This window comes from Manacus candei, unplaced genomic scaffold, assembly GCF_025592945.1.
Source record: "Manacus candei isolate 608988 ecotype Guabito, Panama unplaced genomic scaffold, ASM2559294v1 h1tg000035l, whole genome shotgun sequence".
NCBI lineage: Eukaryota > Metazoa > Chordata > Aves > Passeriformes > Pipridae > Manacus > Manacus candei.
Genome location: NW_026138083.1, coordinates 1,457,314 through 1,474,755, shown reverse-complemented (window position 1 = coordinate 1,474,755; position 17,442 = coordinate 1,457,314). Strand labels below are relative to the sequence as shown.

The 17,442-nt window shown below is 49.3% G+C and overlaps 1 protein-coding gene across 5 annotated transcripts in view; it reads right to left on the bottom strand.

Annotated features, from left to right (window-relative positions):
- Nucleotides 1-17,442, bottom strand: part of SPTBN1 (spectrin beta, non-erythrocytic 1) — a 114,398-nt gene that overhangs the window by 53,663 nt on the left and 43,293 nt on the right. The window contains exon 1 of one of the 5 annotated variants that reach the window (XM_051792822.1): nucleotides 13,667-14,185. The exons of the other annotated variants lie outside the window; for them this stretch is intronic. Within the exon in view, the coding sequence (XP_051648782.1) occupies nucleotides 13,667-13,775 (109 nt within the window). The 5' untranslated portion in view covers nucleotides 13,776-14,185. Of the gene's footprint in view, nucleotides 1-13,666; nucleotides 14,186-17,442 lie in introns of those variants that run through there. 5 annotated transcript variants of the gene reach the window in all.

Here is a 17,442-nt window from a genome sequence, read left to right as displayed (position 1 = left end):
ACTGGAATACAAAACCATGGAACCATGTCCCACAGCAGGCCCAGCTCCCTGCTGTGGAGAACACCCCTGGCAGCCCAGTGCACCAACAGCCACCACTCAGCTGCTCCTCTGCTGCTCCAGGAAACCCACTGACTGCTTGTTGTTCTCTACGAAATGCAAAGCACCAACAGGAACACAACCTTTCCAGTGGCTGATTCAAGTGGTTTAACACTTCTGGGTGCTGCTCTTGGAAACACCTACACCCGCCTGCAGCTTCAACCCCACCCTGTGCCCTGGGTTACACACACCAGCCCACGTTACTGAAGGCCATTCTGAGACAAATGTTCATCAGGACCAAGGCCTGGCCCCAAACTGTATCACAGAATCATATGGTTTGGGTTGGAATCACCTTAAAGCCCATCCAGTCCAACCCCAATGGGCAGGGACACCTTCCACTAGCCCAGGTTGCTCCAAGCCCCATCCAACCCGGCCTTGGACACTTCCAGGGATGGGGCAGCCACAGCTCCTCTGGGCAACCTGTGCCAGGGCCTCCCCACCCTCATAGGGAAGGATTCCTTCCCAACATCCCATCTAACCCTGCCCTCTGGCAGTGGGAAGCCATTCTCCCTTGTCCTGTCACTCCAGGCCCTTGTACATAGTCTCTCTCTCTGTTTCCTGCAGGCTCCCTCCAGGCACTGGAAGGCCACAATCAGGTCACCCCAAAGCTTCTCCTCTCCAGGCTGTACAATCCCAACTCTCCCAGCCTTTCCTCACAGCAGAGCTGCTCCATCCCTCTGATTGTCTTGGTACCTCCTCTGGGCCTCTCTTTTTCCTTTCTGAAGAAGGATGTTACGAAACCATTTTTACACAAAGTAGCAGTTCAGTTCTTCAAATGGGCCTCCTTTCAACAGCAGCATGAAAATGCCTCAGTGCTGGGGGCATTTTCCAGGCAGGGACACAAACCCTTCCTGGCTGATCGGATGTCAGTGCTTTGTGCTCGTTTCCATTTTCCCCTTTCACGTAGCAGACAGATCACCTCAGCAAAAGGAGCCTGGAAAAAGAATCGCCAGGACACTGCCTGGGACCTTCCCACAGGAGAACAATGCAGACCTGAGGTCACTGCACTATTTCAAGGACACACAGCCTTGTGGGGGTCTCGGCAGTTTCCTTTAACAAGCACTATCAGCATAATGTAGGGAAGTGCCAGGGGATTTTGGGGGGGACAAAAATAGTCTTCCATACTTGTCCAAACCACTGTCTGATGGGCAGGGTTGGAGAGGGTGAGAGCAGGGCTTGGCATGGGCAGGGAACATGCCAGGTACTTCCCTGTCTTGTTTCTGCCCACGTTCACCAAACCCAGCAGAAGGAGAGTTTTTATAGTGGATGCCCACTCATCTACAGGAAGGAAAACCAGGGCAGGGAGAAGGAGCTGGGCTGTTTTCATTATTTCACACCAGCACTCCTCCCTCTTCCCAGCACTCCGGGAATGCAGCAGCTCTCACACAGGACTACAGGGGCACAGGCACTGCTATTCCTACAAGGCAACTGTGTGACCAGCCTGGGATCCTCCTCAGCCAGGGATTGGGAAACACAGCCTTGTAGCTGTTAACCAGGATGAGTCACTGAGAGATGGCCACCAGGGCTCTGCATTCCCTGGGAAGACAATGCATGGCCAATTCCATCCTTTCTGGCAAAAAAGCCCGTCACTGAGGACTCCCAGCAGGAAGGCTCTCGCTGTGGGGGTGTGCAGACAGATCCCCACAGGCTGTGGGATCTCCATCCTCAGGGATATGCACATCCCAAGAGGACAAAGCCCTAAGCAACCTGCCCTACCATGGAAGGTGCCCCTGCTTTGAGCAGGTGTGTTGGGCCAAATGAACTGCTCTTCCAGCGTGAAGCATTCTCAAGATTAAACAAGAACGGGCCAGACTGCACTGCCAGGATCCCCATGGAATCCCACCGAGGGATTTCAGAGAGCTGGGGCATCTCTGCTTTCACCTGAGGCACAGGTTGAGACATTACATGGAGAGAAAAGTCCAAGCTGTGGTATGTTTTGACCATGCTCCTTTAAAAACTCACTGTGGTGGCAAAGCAGAAATGCCAAACAGACGAAAGAAATGCCAAACCTTTGTTGCTTTGGTGTTTAAATCTAATTTCACCTTAATGACAGAAAAGCATGAATAGAAAATAAAGAAATCTATGATGGCTGCATTTAATCCTTTCAAAATATTAAATCTCTGTGCTAAGAGATGTTATCATTATAATTAATTGCTGTTAAATTATAATTTTCATTGTCACAGAAATATTTGAAATGGAAGCACACATATTTAAACAACCAGGGTGTTGATCAGGGATTAATAGGAGCTGAATTCCGAGCCTTGCTGAGCAATGTGTTTAGTTCCTGCAGTTTCCATGGCCACACAGTAATTTCCCATTGTTATGTTCATGCTGTTTTGTGGAGTCAGATGCACTACACTGTGCTGACAGGATGCTGGAGAAAAGCAGCAACACCACAGGTAAGCCAGGCCATGGCTCAGCAAGCCTGGGATCCAAGCTAGATCCCAAGGGTGAAAGTTGAATGAATAACAGCAACAAAAATATTGTAGATTACAATTAAAATCACTTGTGTAGCTGAAGGAACCCTGGTATCTATAAAATGCAGTTATTTCTAAAAAGGGAGTTTTAAAAATGCATTAATTTTAATGAGATTTGAAACAAACTGCCAATAAGAAGCATTAGAGGAAAAATCCCTAATCTTCTCTGGCTCTAATCTGCAAACCCATCATGCAGAGCTCCCCAGGGAGTCCTGGAGTTGGTGTCTTTGGAGGCTGGAGGAACTGACACCTTCACCTGCTCACTTGTGTGAGGAAAGCTCCAGAAAACTGAACCACAACATCACTGTGAACTCACATTCCAACCAGACTCTCTGTGTATTAAAGGGGTTTTTAAGAAATCTATGTGGCAATTAAAAAATAATAATTAATAGTAAGAAATCTTTCTTGGGACTCCTGAGGCACAGACAAGTTGCACATGCATTCCAGTTCCTCACCTCAACACTTTCCTGCTGGTCTGTTGGATTCCAATCCAAAGGTCATTTATGGATCTGCTTTTGTGGGACAACGTGGAATGTTTAAGCAAAACCATTTTAGCCTTTGGAGTTATGCAAGAGTGGGGAAAAGAGATCCCTTTCCAGCATGGTATTTCCTACCCAGGGAACAACTTTCAAATCAGTATCAGCAAAAAATCCCCTTTGTTTGAAACCCTCCAAGGTCTCTCTGAGATTTAAAAGGCAATGCAAATTTGAAGGAATTAGCTGGGTAAAATTATACTTTGAACACCTTAAAAGTGTATCTTCCTCCAGAAACACCACTTGTTTTTCTAGTCTTAAAAGTGGACTTGTGAGTTGTACTGAGTGTGCCAGGCCTTGATCACAACAACTGGAAGGCCCCACATGGTGTCCAGGGTACCTCCCAAGAATTTACCCTCACTTAACTTCCTTCACTTTTAGCACAATCAGAAAATTAAGTGGCAACATCAGCAGCTCAGCCTAATCAATATAAAAGCACCCATGTGAAGCGGTGTTGTGGTATTTTCTTTAAACACCCCCCCCCCAAACCAGAACAAAGCCCCAAGCAGACTATAAGATAATGGCTGTAAATAAAGGAAACACAGAGCACACTAAGTTCTGAAAGCTCAGTGTCTAATTAATGCTCCCAGTTGCCTGCTAATGTGACAGCAATGTCATTAGCACATAGTTCAGGTATTGGTTAAGCGCAGAACTCTTGCATGTTTGCAGAGATTCCTTGACTATCTGTGTGCTTGCACTCATCTTACACAGCCCCAGGGCACACCACGGGTACACAGGTGTACACAGGCAGGAAAATGCATTTATGGCACCTTACACTGATCTGTGTGTTCCTGTTGCTGTGGCAACTCACTGATTTCCAGGTCTCCAAACTTACAGGCACATTTCAGCCCAACTCTAACACCTCAGGTGTTTATGCAGAAGGAAAAGCTCCATGAACACAGTCCTGAATGTGGAGTCCACGGTGACCTGCAGCTCATGCCAGGGACATGTTTCTAAACTTGGCAACAGGAGCCACACCAGAAGGGAGAGCTGAGTTGTGCAGCACAGAAAACAAAAGGTGTTCTGGCATTAGGTGGCTCACACAGGGACACTTGAAAGCTGCCAGGGACTGGTTGGGATGGGCCACACTCCTGAGGATGGAGGAGAGGAAAGGGACAGCCCCATACCCAGCACCCTGAAACGAGGACTGTGGAGATGGCACCGCCCTGCCCAGTCATTTCAGTCACTCAGGAAAAGCAGGGGAAGTCCCCTCTGAGCTGCTGCTTTACCCGTGTGTGTCCCAGCCCTGCCAGAGCCAGCCTGGGGAGCAGCTCTCCTGGCGCCAGGGCAGAGCTCCGATCCATCCCTTCGGGGATGGCACTGCCAGGACACGCTGCATGGCTGAGGGCTTTACATATGAGGTGTCCTCAAGTGTTGTCTGCTCTCCAGGACAACTTGAGACTGCTTTTATTTAGGAAGAAAGGATCTGCAGTGAGGAATTGGCTGGAACTCGGCTGGCGCCAGGAGCACAGGGCACAGAGCATCATTAGCACCCACAGGCTGGCAAATACCAGGGCAAGTCAACTGTTGGGAGCAAATGTTCCAGCAAATAAGGTTTATATCACGGGGATTTTATAACATACCCTATCAGACACATTTGTTCTGGAGGAGAGGCAGAGAGAGAAGCTCTCAGTAATCTATCAGCAGCAGTGGATTTATGGAAAAACTGTGCCACAGTTCCATGTCTCACCCTGGCAGCTCCTTCCGCGAGGACTGAGGCAAGAACTAAGAGCCATCGGGTCCAGGGGCAAGGAGCACATATCTGCTGTTAAGGGCTGAGGGATTATCAGTGCACCTGCACAAGTGACAGTGGCCAGGACGTCACCCTGGGAACACTCGGGAAACGGCTGCAGGCACTGCCAACTTTCTAAAGTAACTTCCTGGAGCTGGAAGCAACACACACCTTCCTGTTCCCAGGAGAGGCCACAAGGATGGAACTCAACTCACACTCCACAGGGTGAACAAAGACATGGGGAGGGAATGGGGGACAATTCCCTTCTGAGGAAGTAGATGCAGTTCCCACAGCCATAGCTAAAACAGTTCCCAATGTCCTTTCCTTGTTTTTTGGGCTCGAGATTAGAGCCTGGATCCAATTAGACTTCATCCACTTAAGTACAGAAGTGCCACAGACCCCATGGCTTTCACCAGCACCTCCAGCCCCAGCACATGGGGGCACAGCCCAGCCCCTTGACTCGGGGTGGGAGTGGGGATGGACACTGCATCCCAAGGAATTCCTTTTTATTCAGGGAACATGAGACACCAGGCAGAGTTAACCCAAATTATTGAACCCCCTGTCGTGAGTAACAGAAAGGTCAGAAGTTCAGGGCACAACCAATATCTGCTGTTCCCAGACACCTCCCCTATTTATTCAGAGCCTTACCTAACTGCCATTCCCTAATGGCTGTTACTCATCCCAGACTGCAATCACAGCACAGTCACACCGTGATTTCACAGCAGCCTCTTCCACGGGATTGCCAGGCACACCCTGAAACCAGCAGCCGTTGCTCTACCAAAGTCTAGTGTCCCTGGAAATAACTGTGGAAAGATACTAAACTAGATGGAGAATTAATCATTACCCAAAGCAAACTGTAGTTAGTCGACTGCAGAGGTAACAGCCAGGTTTGCACTTCTCTTTTTTCCTGGAACCAAATCACAATCCGATCATACTTACAAAAACTGGAAACACTGCCTGGACAAAATGGGCACTGAGAACTGCACTTCTGGGGGTTTTTTGGAAGGAGAAGGCTGAACCCAACACATGTCACTAGCATGGAGAAGCTGAAATCAAGGAGGAGTTGTTATTCCAGAAAAATGCAGGAGCAGGCCTGGATTTGAGAAATCAAATCCCTCAGCACTGTGCTGCTGTGCAGCTCCTTTAACGGGGCTGCCTTAGTTCAGATTATCTGGGAAGTGGGCACTGCATATTGGCTGATTTTCTGAATAAATGCCAAGCCATTAAGTGAAATTTAAGTATCTTCCTTAAAACATAGGGGTTTTTTCCAAGAAAAATCCGGGCAGGCAGCATTTATTCTGTTCAGATAAACTCTTAAATCTCTTTGTAACCACATGTTGTTTTGTTTAATCTCTGCAGGCATAAGGTCAGCCCTCTGCCTGTGATTAGAGCGCTGCGGTCACACAGATCGTGTTTGTAGCTCACCACCCCGCTTTCTGCACTGACTGCTTGGTGAGCAATTGGGCAGCTACTCCACCTGAGAACTGAGTTCTGGCAGGACTACAACAGACAAGAGAACTTACAGAGTCTAACCTCAAACTCACACCAATCCTCGGAAACACCCACCTTGCCTTTTTGGCAACATCCAAGGCAGAGATGTTTGAGGTCTCTGCAAGGGACACCAAACCTGCCTCCTTTACAATGCCATTTGGGATGATGCTTTTGCTCTTTGCCCATCTCAATAACGTATAATAAATATTTACAACCACCCCAATACAGTTTTACCAAAGCCAGTGCAGGGGGCTGTGCACGCTACTGATTCCCACCAAACAGCACCGTGGCCCTGTCCAGTGTCAGTCTATCGTGTCCATGTAATCGGGCCTGCGCTTTCAAGAGTTCCAGTTATATTTTTAAGCACAAACCCAACTTGACTGAACGTGGAATTACCAGCACTTCCAGTTATGCCGTGAAAAGGCCACTTGGTAATGGCAGGCCTTTGAGAAGCCTTTGCAAAGGCCGGGCCGTGGCCCCCAGCCCATGGCCCACGGCTGCCTGCGTGTCTGCGCTGTCCCCTCACACTGAAGGGCCTTTCTCTGTAAGCTCCTTTCTCCCAAACACTGGGGCATTGAGCTGGGCTCCCAGCCTGGTTAATATTAGTTTGGCTACAGTAGTTCCCTCCCAACAAAGGAGGCTCTCAGCCCGGGATACCCTCGTTCCAGCAGCCACCGCACAAGGGCTTTTGTGTGACCGTGGGCTCTCCCGGCCACCGCGACCTTGGGCTCCTCAGCACGAGTCACAAGCACCAGTGCTCCCCATCCATCCCTCTGGTCGTTTCCCATCCCTCTGGTCTTTTCTGCTCTGACAGAAATGTGAGGACTCAGCTATATGCATTTGCAGGAGCAGTGAGCCTCATGTAATTAAGGAGGGCATGGGAGCCGAAAATTGCTCACTGCTGGTGAAAATGCATATAGTGAGTGCTGCACGAGTTCCTTACTCTCCACAAATGACCCTTTCCTTTGAAAGGACTCATTTGGAGCTGGGAGGGGAGTTGTTTACTAATACTCATTAAACAACTTTAATCTTTGCTGTCCTTATGTCACTTCACTCAGACAATCACACTGGGATAAAGGCCATTACCTGCCAGGCCCAGATATAAACCTCCAACTGAAATTCCAGATTCCATTTCTTGTGGGAAGAGCAAAGCAGATTCTCAAACACCTTATTTATGTTATTCTATCTCCTTCAGCACAGCTTTGAAAGCTAACAGGGACTAATTCCCAATTCCCAATATTTGGTGTATCCATGAAGGTAACTAATTTTCACATGTCATACCCTGCTACTTAGTAACTGATACTTAACAACTCTCAATTCCACTTAAACTGGGACAAAAAAGCCTTCAGAGCTGTCAGTACTCAGACACTCATGAAATTCAGCCTCTGAGCAGAAGGGGTGCAGTTACCAAACCCCACACCCTGCGCTGGGATCTCACAGTTTAGTACAGGGAAATGGGGATTTTGTGAATCATACTGTAATCTGATTTTCTTCACCAGTTTTTTACTGAGCTTAGGTAGCAGCTCCTCCACTTCAATAGTCAAAGCAAGCACCCAACAGAAAACAGAAAGATGAAAGAAATGAAGGAAAAGGAGGAAATCACAAACCCAACTTGGGGAAGGGCTCAGGAATGGAAGACAACCATTGTTCTGGTGTTTTATCACCACTTTCATCTCTGTCCGTTGGCTTTTTTTATTGCCCCACTTTCCACAGAAGTTAATGGCAAAACCCACAATCCATTTGAATAGGGTTCTTGGATAGGAAAAATATTTGGAATAGGAGCCTGTACTCCCAGGTGGTTACAACATGCCTACAAAACAGTGTGACACGGAGCTTCTTGAAGACCCGGAATGTAGGAACACCCAAGGCCTGGTTCCTGTGCTGCATTCCCAGATCCACAGAGCTAGGGGGATTTACACCAGTTACCAGCATCACACAAATCATTTTACTGCTCTAACTCTGCCTACAAATCACCCCCAGGGTATTCAAACCACCTCACTGTCCCCTGTGAAAATACCTGCTGACAGGCTTTGTTTGCCTCACCAGCTCAGAGCTGCAAAAAGTGCACAGAATTACCCCTTTTGAAAGGGCTACAGCACCTAGAGATTTCTGTTTGTTTTCAAATCAAGTTTCTTACACACACAGCTAAAACCCCAAATATTACAAATATACTCTGAATGAAAACTGAAGAGAACAGACTGCAGAAAACCTGAGCCAACAGCTCAGAGCTGTAAATGTTCATTGTTGTTATTTCAGTGAGGAGCCAAATCCAACCTAAATGTTTATTTTTCGGCCTGTATCAACACTGACCACATGAGCATAAATACCTTACCCTGAGCCCTTTTAACCTGCCTTCTCTATCTTCACAAGTACCAAACCCCATGACCAGAAAAGGTAGATCTTTGCCCAAAAGCTGAGTCAAGGATTCAGTTATGTTTGCAGGGATCTTTGCACTGGAAAGGATAAGGGCCCAGCTTTCACAGAAATGCACATTCAAGTGAGTTTGAGATCCCTTTAAAATCCTTCTGACAGGGCTTCCAACCGTGTAGCCCATGCTCAGGTGTTCACCAAACCCAGGAGCTGGATGCTGTGACACATGCAGGCTTTGCAGTGTTGCAGACAGCAGGAAATCAAGCAAAATTTGCCACAGAACAGGAATATATTTGCAACTTCGGTGGATTTGAGAAGGTAGGGGAGAAAAAAGCCAAAAATCCGTCAGACGCATGAACAAACACATTTCATGTGGAATGAAATTCAGCCTTTACCAGAAATTACCATGACAAGAAATGCCAGTGCCCCATTTGGTAGACAAAGTAGGGTGTCCCAGGTCAGTAATCACCCCCTGGAGCCATGCAGGTCGCTGCTCCCAGGAATCAAAGCCTTTACAAGGTAAATCTTAGAAGCAGGAAGGCGACTGCTAAACTGGCTGCTCAAAGGGCACCCCCAGACCCCCAAGGATCCTGGTGTCCCAGGACACGTCTGTGCCCTGTGCAGGACAGCTCTGCAGCTCCTGCAAACTTCTCTGCTGGCAGTGGGAGCTCCCAGTTTATCCTTGGGCATAGGCAGGGATTTGGGGGAGAGATTTTCTTGCAGGAAAAACTGGGGGAAAACCCTGCTTAAGAACAGAAAATGAGGAAGGTGTTCCTGCAGCTGTCCTGCAGCCTGGATGGGAACCAATCTACATATAGATCCATGTATTATGGAAGTGATAACATTCCCAGTGACCACTCACAAAGTGGAACCCAGAGCAAAGCCACTGGGCCATTGCAGATCAAAGGATCCAAGCCAAGGAGCTGCCCTGCTGAAAGGCACTGCTATCACAGTGAGGAGATCTGCTCCAAACACCCAAAATACAGTTGGGTTGCCTTCACTGGTACAGCCACAGTCAGCCTGTGTCCCCATGAAACAAAGTTTAAAAGGGATCTGAAACACCTCTGATGGCAGAGACACTCACCTTCCCTACAGGCTTATTCCAGTGTCCACTTTTTCAAACAAATCTTTTTGACATGGCTCAAAATAAAGGCACCTCCTCCCAGGCAGCCTGGTCACCAAAATACACCAGGCTCCCACTAAAAATGCCCAGTTTGCAACCTGAAATGCAGCATTCCAAAACTGAGCAGACCCAAAATGTCCCACACAGCAAGGCAGAGGACAGAGTTCCTTTGAAAGCTGCTTTCCTCTGGGATTTATCAGGAGCACTGATCTAGCTCGCCCCCATCCCCCCGGATTTTACATCTGTAATTACCGCTGGAAATCTCACACCTCAGGCACAGCTCCGGAGCTGAGCCCCGACTTTCCAAGGACCCAGCTGACAAAGTGCCGAGCTCCCAAATGCCAGGGATGTTAACAAATACCCCGCTGTCCCGCTAAGCAGGTGGGCAGAGCCCCTGAGCAGTGCTGAAAGCTGCTTCCCTGTGCACCGACACCACTGCCTTCCTGCTGGAAGGTGATACAGCTCCAGGCATCTCCTTCCAAATTCCCGACTCGCATTAACCTTTTCCTGCCAGCTCCTACAACCGTGCCCAGCCGAGGCACAGGATCCTGCCACGCTCAAGTAGCACAGATGACAGCCTTCGTTTGTAACAACAGATCTGGTTTGATTTTCACTGAATCAAACTTAGCAGGAGGAATCTCCTCCACTGACACAACCTGCACGAGCTCCATGGCAACGTGTTTCCCACAGACGAGTTTTGGGGTTCTGCCTTTACTTGCAGAGAGCAGCTCCAGCCCTGCAACATGATCCCTGCACACTGAGCAAGTGGCCATGAGAACCAAAACTCCACACCTAGGTTTTTAGGATGATAGCAACCACTGATGGTATCGCTCACTTATCATTCCAGCACTGGGGGAACTAACCATAACAGGAACTGAGTGAAACTTCTGGAAGGAGACACAACTTGCCGCAGAGTTTTCCTCCCCACACCTGCACGGACATTCTCACGAGCACAAGCACTGAGCATGTGAACCATACACAGGACTCCAGGCTTGCTTTTGGCACCAAGACAGCCTTGATTCACTCCTGGCAGTGGCTTCTGCCATACCCTGCTTCCCTCCAGCCCACTGAGGCACGTGGGAGCCGGGATTCCCTGCAAGGTGACCCTTCCAGGTGCAGAAGGAGCCGGTCCGGTCCCTTCAGTGCAGTCCCACACCTGCACTGGGACTGGGCTGGAAAACCTGCTTTAATTGCCCCACAGCCAGCATCAAGTAGAACAAGAGTTTCCTTACAAACATCACTTGGAGGCATCTCAAAGAGGCAGAAGGTAGGAGTGCCATGGGGATCACGGATGATCTGAACTTGCTCTGTCTGGAGCATTTTGGGGCAGAATTCGGCTGGCTCCTCTCCTCATATGAAGCTGCCAGTGCCAAACCTAATGTACTGTCTGTGTTGGGAAAGAGGAGGTCATAGAGAGCTGTCTCCTACTCATTGCTGATTCAGACTTCTCTTTGTAGAGGGCCCGAGCACTTGCTCTGTTATTTTAGACAAAACAATATGCCCCCAAGTGCTTTTTTTGAGGCAAACTTCCAATATTTGCTAGATCTGTACCTTGCTACAATCTAGTACAAAGGTGGGGACTTGTGTGATAACTGTAGGATCTGTGAAAAAAGAGAGACAAACTCAGTGTGGGAAGAACATGAGCAGAGGTTACAGTAACCTGTGTGGTGCTGCTCTAGAGAACCGTCCTACCAGAGGGCAGGAGCAGTAAAACAGTTATAAAGGAGGAAAACACAAAAACAACAAGGTAGGAAAGCTTCCCAAGGGACTTTTTACCAGACTGATGAAGGTTTGAAATGCATCTGCTCTTACTTGTTTGCACACGTCCATAGTGAAAAGGGTAACAACTGGTGCTAAATCTGTAATTTAAAAATGTTACTTCTATTCAGTTCATCCTTGCTGCTTTGAGCCTGGGTGCCCTGAGCAATGCCCAGTGCCACAGAACACCCAATGTTTGCACCAGGGCCTCCCAGCAAGAATCACCTCAAAATGGGACAACCCCAAAATAATGACTCTGTAGATATTCTTCAAGCAAAGAGCCATTAATCCAAGGAAAGACTTCTTCTTGTCAGCAGAGTGAAGCCACTCCCTTTACAGCACACCCGATATTTGGTGTGGTTATTTAGCATTTCGGGGAGTATCTGGTGCATAATTCACAACACTTCCTGCACCCGAGCTCCACCCTGAACAAGATCACCGGCACCACTCACTTCCAAGCCTGGGATGAGAGTAAACAGCTACAGGATGGTCTGCTGCAAAATCCCTCCTTACAACTGCAGAGAATTCACCACATTTTATCTCTCCTGCTGGAGGAAATTGCAGCACATTTAGAGAGAGCACTGCACTTTTTTTTAACTTTTTTTTTTAAGTCGACATGGTGCATTCCACTGAAGGGAAAACTCACTTTCTGTGCTCTCAACAATGCAGTCTGCTTTCCTCTTTCAGTCCGATGTAAACACACAGATAATGGATTCCTGAAGCAGTGACCCTGAAAATGATAAAATCTGCCTTCTTTAGACTGCTAACTTAACCAACAAAGAAAGAGGAGCAAGCCAGGGGGTTTTTCCCCAGTTTTTTTTTCTCCAGTGCCACAAACCTACCTTGTTCTTTTTAACACAAATACCACAGCCTGAGATCTGACAGATGTATTCCCCCCTCGTGTGCCAGTTTGGAGCCTGGATTTTGCATGCCTTGCCCCACGAATGTCTCTGTTCTCAGTGTTTAGGATGCTGTCACTGCCTCATTACATTCCCTATGCAGCCACTGCTTCGCCAGTTTACAAGATAAACAAAGTGCTATGAATGAATTTTTTTTTCCCTCCCTCCTTTAGCCAACAAATAGGAACATTCTTTGCACTAACCAGGCTCTTCCTCCCTCTCTAACAGGAACCACAGGCCACACTTGCAGCACAGACTAGAGTCAAATAAGAAACATGCACAGAAGGGCCGCACTTTGCTGCCCTGGGATTATCTACAGAGTCATATGGATCCAGAGGAAGAGAAGGTTTGGTTTCAGTGAAGAATTCTTTTTTATTTTGCAACTGCAATGCTAGAGTTCATTCATTCCTGGGATGTGCCTTACACAGACAAACAGCAGAGCTTGTTCTACCCTGCCTGGGGCAGAGCTGCTGGGCACTGCTCGCCCACACCAGGGGTTTGCAGCCCGGGTCCGGGCCTGCCCTCCCTTCAGAGAGCACGGCCATTCCCCAAAAGAACCCTCTGCTTCTCACAGGGATAGAGAATTTCACGGGAAAACCTTAGAGGACATTCTCTACTAAAAGCAGAGCAATCCAAAATGAAAAATAACAAGAATGTTAAAGTACATGAGTTCTCTTTCTGAGACCTATGGCGTGAGCAAACTAATTTGTTTGGGAATTATGCAACTGTTCCTCATTTGAAGAAGCGAAGCCACCGGCCTTTCCAGGAGGTACTCAGGGGCTGGGAAGGGACCTTGCACTGCAAACTGTCCCCAGACACAGCCAGGATTTATGGTTGGTGTCCAGAGTTAAGACCAGATTTTATTTAAGGATAGAATAAATAGCAGACTGCTTCCTCACTCTTGTTGTTCTAAGCACCCTTCTGGTTCTAAGCAGCTTGGTCTGGGTTAGTCCTCATCTGCCAGGCTGGGGGGCTCCGAGGCTGGACACACACCTCGCACTGTGTAAGATTCAGGACACCTTTGGAGTGAGAAAAGCCACACGGGATCCCTTGAAAGAACACAGAGCTTTTTCCCACAGCACCGCTCTTGGCCTCTCTCACCTTGATGCAGTGAGAACGAGCCCGGACTAACATGTTTATGGGGATCGCAGCACGGCAACACCTCCCCAAAACCCGCACAGGCTTACCTTGTAACTGCTTGAATCTTCCCTCTAACTGGTTATAGTTATAGGGCACCTGAGCTGCGTATCCTGGGGACAACGGCCCGGGCATACTGGCTGATTTTTGTAATTCCATTTACAGGGAACGCAGGGAGACGACGAAGTGCAGCATAAAGGAACCACAGGCTTCTTTACCATACATGCAGGTAAATCCCAGCTTCCTGAGCAGTTTGGCTTCAGTCCCTAGTGAGAACGCTCCCCCTGAGCCCTAAGTAAATAACAGCTTCGGTTCAAAATCCAGCAGTGTGGCTTGGCGGGTAAGCTCTCTGTAATGGATTCAAACTTAAAGCACCAGGAGCGTGGATTTTTTTTTTCCCCCAGCTCCACGGCAGGCAACTCTCAAGCGCTCGAATCTGGTTCAATTGCTTGTCTGGCGCTGGCGAAACGAAGTGAAATCAAAGCAATTCAGCGAATCAGCCCAAAGCACAGGCAGCATGGAGCCACGCGCTGCCGCCCCGGCCGGCGCTCCCAGGAGCCGCGCACACCTCAGCCCTTCCTGCTGGTTTGTAATATAATCAGCAGCCGCCCGGGCGCGGGCTGATGTCACTCGATTACCATACGGCTCGGTGGAGGGAAGGAAGGCTGTACCAAGGCGGAGGGGCGGCGGAGCAGGGGAAGAGCGGCCCGGCTCACGCAACGCCCCAGCGAGTCCTTCCGCCGCGCCCGGCAGCGGGTGCCCGCGGGGTCCCGGCCCCGCGCCCCGGCCCCGCGCGGCACACGGTGGTACCTTCCCGAGCGGAGCTGCTGGAATTACAGCCTTTTGTTAGGAGCCTCATGTAACGGAAAAGTCTCAGATTACTATCACACGAAAAGGAGGGCACTTCTCGGTATTTATGTGCGGGGCGGCCCGCTCGCAGCAGCCCCGCGCACACACAGGCGCTCATTCAGAGGGGACGCGGGGAGATGTACGCTCCAGCACACCGCGAACAAACGACAGCTTTGTCGGAAGGTCCTTTAAACGGCCAATTCCTGTCACTTCGGTTTATGTTACTCGGATGATGCCGAGGGTTTTGACATGCCCTGTGTGCGTGGCTCCTCGCCCAGTTATCAGGGTGCTGGGTATTACTGCAAGATTAATGGGCCGCGCACCGAGGGGGAGGGCTCGAACGTAAATGAGGATGCCTGGCCGAGCTGCCTGGCCCCTCAACACCCTGCCCAAGCACAAACGTGCACGGCAGCGGCAGCACTAGGTACCAGGAGTCAGTTCCTGCACATGGCATCAGACTGGGGATGTCAGTTTTCCCTCGGGGACGTGAGCTCCCACCCCTTCCTTATTCATCGGTGAAATGAAAAGGTCAATTCCACATTCATATTCTCAGTACGTAACATTTGCCTGCTCATTTTTAAAACTGCTGATAACGTTCACACAAGTGTTTTCTCTTTTCTTCTTTTCTTGCCTTTCCAAATTCCTTTCCACTGGAATCCATGTTCTCTCCTCCTCCCACTCCATCCCCTCATTAAACATTTCAAAATGTTGCCTTTGTTTTGATACTGTCATTTCACAAGGTTTAAGTCATATAGTAATTTCTGTGAGGACAATTTCTGTGGGAGAAGCTCAGCCCACTCCCCCGACTCGCTGCAGCCCAAGGTCCCGCTGGGCACAAGGTGGAAATTCAACCAGCCATTACCAGCACACTGGGGAACAAATGCACAAAAAGTCCAACCACAAACACCGCCAGTCTGGGGAGAAGTGATGGAAGCTGACACTTCTCAGCTGAAGGTTTCCAAAAACACACGGACAGTTGAAAATGCCTGGCACATTGCTCCCAAGGTCATAAATACACTTAAAATATTTATGGCTTTTAACTCTACTCTTTTACTCAAAACACCCCCGGAGCCCTAGTGCAGAGCACGTGTTACATTGACACAGAAGGGCAGTTACTGCTGTATTTTGGTGCACCCCTTTATTTCACTGTAGCTGTATTTACACAACACTGCTGGTACTACAGCACACCTCAGCAGAGCCCCAGACAATCCTGAAAGCTGGCCTCCAATCCTTCCAGCGCCACCCACCCTTGGCCACCAGGACTCCTCAGCTGACCAGGGCACTTGTGGCCCAGAAAGGAGCCTGAGCAGTGGCAGGGGGAGCTGAGGAAGCACCTGCACTCACAGCAGGATGCTGCTCCCTGACAACAATGGGCTCTGCTAAACCTTCCCCTGCTGATCTCGGCGCAGGGAAGAGCCAGCTGTCCTTCCCTGCTGTCCCTCGGCACCCACACGCCCGGCCGTGGCCACGGGATTTCCAGGCCAGGGTGGGAGGGAAGAAGGGCAACACGAAAGGCTCCAAAATTCCCAGGAGCAGAGCTGGGTAAACCGAGCCATTAACACACCAAGGCGAACTCCCCTGAGCTCGAGGAGCACGTTTTGCCCAGCACACAAGTACAGGCTTATTTCCGTCATGGAGCTTTTTCCTGCAGCTTCCTCCCAACGGCAGCTCCTGCCTGCGCTGCCTGACCTATGATATAATTAAGTGCAAGCCCTTCCCCTGGAGAGCGGGCAGGCAGCCAGGCCCTACCTGCAGGCATATCAGCTCACTGCCATCCCACCTTGAGCAAACAGGTGTTGCTGTGTGAGCTCACAGGGAAAGCTGAAGTCCAAATGACTGACAAGGGAGCTGGAGCATTTTTAATGCCATGAAGGCCACAACTCAGGAGTCAGGAACTTTTCCCCAGCTGAAAGCTTTCCCAACACCTTTGGCAGGCAATGCTCTAATGCACGTGGCCATTATTAAAAATATTAAAAAGTACACTATTGCAAAAGGAAGACATTAAAAACTAAAAATAATCATTTGGCTTTGGCCCATATAAAACACAGACTGGCCTTACCCACCCCACCATGAAACACTAACACCACACACATGAATTTACACTTCAGATTGCCCTCTGTGGGACAACGAAACCTGGTGAGCTTCAAGAAATACTGAACAAAATCTGGGGTTTGGTATTCTTTTTGTCCCTATCCCCTCTCTGCCCCCTCTCCCCATTTTGGCCTGCCCAGTAGCACTAAAAGCTTCCTTAAAAAGGGAAGGAATTGCAGCAGGTACGGCTGGAGCAGTGCAGGCGACGCAGAAATTAGGGGGGAAAGCTAAAGGGAAAGGGAAGAACCTGTGTTTGAAGGGAGCTTGTTTTGTCCCAGGTTTGGCAAACAGAGGCACCAGACCCTCACACACTGTCGGCAGCACTCGCTGTGAAATTCTGACCCCACTTGAGTTGCCATGCAGGTTGGCCCCCAAGCAGCATCTGTGACAGACTTTGTTGCTGATGGTTTCAGCTCCTGGGGAAGGCCCTGGTGCCAGGTGCTGCTGGCTCAGCTGCCAGGGCCTTCCTGCCACTTTGCTGGGCGCTGCCCTACGCGTTGAAGGCTCCGCTGAACAGGTTGGTGGGAATTCAGGGGAAAGAACAAAGCAAAATGGGGACGTGCCTGTGTTTGTGAAATGCTACACCGTATGTAGCAAGGCTGCTCCAGGACAGGCATCCTGCCAGCTCCCAGTCCTGTCTGAGTCACAGCAGCCTAATCCCAGGGTTTGCTGGGGACTGCAGGGAGCAAACCTGAGCCCTGGTTGCTGCTTCCATGGAGCGATGCACCATCGATCCCAAGGCTCACATGCACAAAGGCCTTTGTCACACCGGGTACTGCTTGTTTTCTGGGGTTATCTTTCATTGACTAAGCCCTCGACTACCCTAATTAGATAATATGTTATGGAGGGATTGAATGCTTTAAAGCCAGAGATAGCTTTTGAGCAC